This window comes from Miscanthus floridulus, chromosome 8 (assembly GCF_019320115.1).
Source record: "Miscanthus floridulus cultivar M001 chromosome 8, ASM1932011v1, whole genome shotgun sequence".
NCBI lineage: Eukaryota > Viridiplantae > Streptophyta > Magnoliopsida > Poales > Poaceae > Miscanthus > Miscanthus floridulus.
Genome location: NC_089587.1, coordinates 103,683,986 through 103,688,647, shown reverse-complemented (window position 1 = coordinate 103,688,647; position 4,662 = coordinate 103,683,986). Strand labels below are relative to the sequence as shown.

Here is a 4,662-nt window from a genome sequence, read left to right as displayed (position 1 = left end):
TGTAAACACGGCCCAGATGTTTGGGCGCCCTCGCTACTCGCTACTCGCTACTCGCTAGGACCTTGCCTTTGGGCTTTGGTACCATAGTTGAATCAATAATGATATGCCATGGACGTCCGTTCTGCTCGGACGCGGCCCATCCTCATCCACTCATCCGCGGACCTAGCCCATGTCGTCCGCCCGCTCTGCGCTGCGCGCCCCCGCTCGTGGGACGGACATCGCCCGCGCCGCCCTTGCTCGCGAGACAGACTTGGCCACTGCCGCTCACCGGCGACGCCCCCGCTAGCGTCGAGCGCTTGCGCCGCCCGCGCTCGCGGGACGGACTCCGCCCGCGCCGCGCACCCCCTGCTCGGACTCGTGCCTCCAGCCGTGGCCGCGCTCCATCCGCCTACCGCCACCACTGCCGAGGTTCGTGCCGCCGTCGAGCTCCAAACTGGTGACCTCCGTGCATTCCGTGGCATCGAGCTCGGCGTTGAGCTCCACAACGAAAAGCTTCATTCGTCCTAGCAGCAAGATGACATTGCGCTAAAAGCGCATGTTACAAGCGTATGTTTTAAGTGTTTTAGATGTTTCTGAGATATGTTGTAAGTGTTTCGTATGGATGTTGCAAAAGTAGATCGGGATGTTTCATATGTTGCAATGGTTGTATACGTATGTTGCAAACGTCTATTGAAAGTGTTTCATACGTATGTTAGAAGTGCGTTTATTTGGATGTTGCATATGTCTCACACATATATTGAAAATGTTTTTATTTGGATGTTGCATATGTGTTGCAATGGTTTTCAAGTGTTTCATATGTTTTTGCAAGTGTTTCAGACGCATGTTTAAAGCGCTTCATTCTGTCTTCAGACGTATGTTGCAAGTTTTGTATCTGGATATTTTAAAAGTAGATCAGGTGTTGCATCTTGCTCCTCGCCTTCTACTGTCTTGCCTTGATGTCTCTTTTTCGCCTTCTGCTACCTTGCATCCTTTTCAGACTACGGAGGGGGCGCGGCAAGGGCTGGTGAAGGGGGCGCATCGGAGGATGGCGGCGTGGACATGAGCGCACACTCTCCCCTTTTGTTACGCAGGCGTCTTTTGTTACACGGGCAGTTAGCGTTTCGGCCCCTTTAGTCTTTCTATTAGTGGGACACTGAGATGGGACGGTCCTGTTGAAGGGCCGTGAGGTAGCTCATAGTTCCGTTGGCTGAGCTATGTTCGGACGTGCGGCTGGCGTTGGACGACGTCCGGACGCTAGGACCTCTCCGTGGTTGAATTGCGAACACTAACTGGTTCGTCCGAAGGTAGATACTGACCAGAATTACTTGGCGGACACTATGGGTGATGCACAGTGTCTTCTGCTTACGAGTTACGGCACGGTCCGATCCGTTCACATCCATCACCTACTGCAGAGCTGCTCGCCCTTGTCTGTTTCTGATCCAGCTAAATAAGTGAGATTAAGAGTAGTACTGTAGTAGGTTCCAGTCATCATCCGTCGCGCTAAATAAGTGTAGTACCCCTAGGCCCCAGGTGAGTGGGTACTCGATCCGAAGCAAAAACGACGATGCGTCATGGAAAGAGCTGTCATACACGTACTCGACGTTTACGAGTTAACAACACAAGGATCGAGATCCGACACAAATACATTTTTGTAGGAACTATACACAGCACAAGACTGTACTTCTGTACAAATAATTAGGTTCTCCATCAGTGTGTGCTAAAGTCCAAGATAAATACAGGACCCATTCGTGACAAGACGAGGGGCAAGTACACCAACTCACTAACACTAATACTATGTTGCCAATCATACGGCTGAAAACCCTCAACAACCGCTGTCCAATTTTGCACAGTTAAGAAGTATCAATCCTAATGCTCCATCTATAAGTAGCACAAAATGTCCACTCCCAAACTTTCACATTCCCATGCGTTGCATGTTGCACCACATTTACCACCAATGGAGCTATCACCATTGTTGGTCACCTCCCTTGCCATGGTGCTCGCCATCGTGATCCTCCGCAGACTAAAACGCACATCCCGCCACGTTTATCGCCTCCCGCCGGGTCCGAGACCATGGCCTGTGATCGGTAACTTCAACCTGATCGGCGTGCTGCCGCACCGCTCCATCCACGAGCTCTCCAAGAAGTACGGCGAGCTCATGCACCTCCGCTTCGGCTCCTACTCCGTCGTCGTCGCCTCGTCCGCCGAGATGGCCAAGCTGTTCCTCAAGACCCATGACCTGCTCTTCCTGGACCGCCCCAGGACGGCCGCCGGCAAGCACACCACCTACAACTACGCCGACATCACGTGGTCGCCCTACGGCGCGTACTGGCGCCACGCGCGCCGCGTCTGCGCCACCCAGCTGTTCAGCCCCGCCCGCCTCGCGTCGTTCGAGCATATCCGCGCCGACGAGGTGCGCTCGCTCGTGCGCGGCCTCTTCGCGGCGTCGGCGTCGGGTCGCGCCGTGCGCCTCAACAAGGACCACCTGTCCACGCTCAGCATGAACGTGATCACGCGGATGGTTCTGGGCAAGCGGCTCTTCGACGGCGGTGAAAGCGTGGCGGAGGGGCCGGTGTCGTCGCTGGCCGACTTCAAGTGGATGATGGACGAACTGCTGCTGGTGAACGGCGTGCTCAACATCGGCGACTGGATTCCATGGCTGGACTGGCTCGACTTGCAAGGCTACGTGCGGCGGATGAAGAGGATCGGAAAGAGGTTCAGCGAGTTCATAGGGTACATCCTCGACGAGCACGGCGAGCGTCGGCGGCGCGAGGGCGAGAGCTTCGTGGCGCGGGACATGGTGGACGTGCTGATGCAGCTCGCAGATGATCCCACCTTCGAGGTCCAGATCGGCCGCGTAGGTGTCAAGGCGTTCACCCAGGACCTCATAGTTGGTGGCTCTGAAAGCACGTCCGTCACCGTGGAGTGGGCCATCTCGGAGCTGCTTAGGAAGCCCTCCATCTTCGCCATGGCTACCGAGGAGCTCGACCGTGTCGTCGGCCACGGTCGCTGGGTCACTGAGAAGGACATAGCACATCTCCCCTACCTCCAGGCCATTGTAAAGGAAACCATGCGCTTGCACCCCATCGTGCCGCTCCTCATTCCGCGCGTTACCCGTGAGGATGCTTCCATTGCCGGCTACGACATTCCCAAGGGCACACACGTCCTTGTGAACGTGTGGACTATCGGCAGGGACCCGGCCCTGTGGGACGCGCCGGAGGAGTTCATGCCGGAGAGGTTCGTCGGGAGCAAGATCGACGTGAAAGGGCAGGATTTCGAGCTGCTGCCGTTCGGGTCCGGCCGGCGGATGTGCCCCGGTTACAACCTTGGGCTGAAGGAGATACAGCTGAGCTTGGCTAACTTACTCCACGGGTTTGCGTGGAGGCTGCCGGAGGGTGTGGCGAAGGAGGATCTGAGCATGGACGAAGTCTTCGGGCTATCGACCACGCGCAAGCTCCCGCTCGAGGTTGTCGTCCAACCAAGGCTCCCTGCTGAACTCTACGCATGATGGGGTTCTTCCCAAGTGGATTCATGCAGGTTGCAACATGTTGGTGTCGAGATATATATGATGGTTGTAATTTCTGTACACGTGTGTTGCTATTTTCTAATCTGCAAGAAATAACGTGCATTCATAAGATCATCTCCAACATGTCCCTACTCTATTTTTTCATCAGTGTTTTAAATAGCCGGGTAAGGCATTTAACGATCTACCTCTAGAAACACCAAATAGCCGGCTATAACAGGCTAAAACAACACCTGACAGCTAAATTGTATATATCAAAATAGCTAAATTCTCCTCAAACAGCTATATTCAGAGTTAGCGTGACAACTATAGCCGGAGATTTAGAACCTTGATTTTTTTCACAGAATCTAATATAATGGTTTTGTGTAGTGCGTGACTCACTACTATAACAAATTAACGGAGGCGGGTGTTTTTTATTTTCGAAGGTGGGCAGAGGCAACCGCCTCCGTCCAAAGATCACGGTTAATCCATGAACTACGGAGGCGGTTGCTTTGCCCGCCTCCGTAAATCAGATTAAAATAATAAAAAAGCAGCTGAGCCCAACGCCGAGCCCATTCGGGCACGACGTCGAGCCTAGCCACGCCGCCGTCGTCCTGGATCCGCACCGCCGGATCTAGCACCGTCGTCACCTGCCGTGCCGCACGTAGGAGCAGGGAGGGACAGGCCGTGCCTTCGCCGGATCCGGGCGCGGCCATCCTCCTCTTCGTCCGATATGCGTCGGTGGTGGCCGGATTCGCGTCGGGGGAGCTCAATCCGTGCTGGGGAGGTCGATCCGCGCAGGGAAGGCTGATCCATGCCGGGAGGACCTCAATCTGTGCTGGAGGACCTCGATCTCGCCGCTGCCGCCGCCGGTCGAAGGAAGAGCTCGAAGGAGAGGCCACCACCGCCGGGCCCGCGCACCAGGACGCAGCCGTCGTCGAGCCTGCTCGCGAGGCCTCCTCCTCCACCACCGCCAGGCCGCGCGCGAGGCCTCCGCCGCCGTCACGTCAGGAAAGGGAGGGAGAGCAGGTGCGCCGCGAAGGGAGAGGGAGGGAGGGCGGGTGCACCGTGCCGTCTGAGTAAGGGAGAGCGGGTGCACCGCTGAAAGGTCCTAATGGCTAGAGGGGGTGAATAGCCTAATAAAAATTTCTACGACAACACTTAACAAAATGGTTAGACAATTA

The 4,662-nt window shown here is 55.7% G+C and overlaps 1 protein-coding gene across 1 annotated transcript; it reads left to right on the top strand.

Moving 5' to 3' along the window:
* Positions 1-1,930: 1,930 nt before the first annotated feature.
* LOC136473144 (trimethyltridecatetraene synthase-like) lies at positions 1,931-3,574 on the top strand. Its single transcript, XM_066470831.1, has one exon. It carries the CDS (start codon positions 1,934-1,936, stop codon positions 3,482-3,484), a length of 1,551 nt encoding a protein of 516 aa, XP_066326928.1. The 5' UTR covers positions 1,931-1,933; the 3' UTR covers positions 3,485-3,574.
* Positions 3,575-4,662: the final 1,088 nt, after the last annotated feature.

Coding starts and splice junctions, on each gene's coding strand:
- LOC136473144 (XM_066470831.1), top strand. CDS start 1,934: ATGGAGCTATCACCATTGTTGGTCACCTCCCTTGCCATGGTGCTCGCC.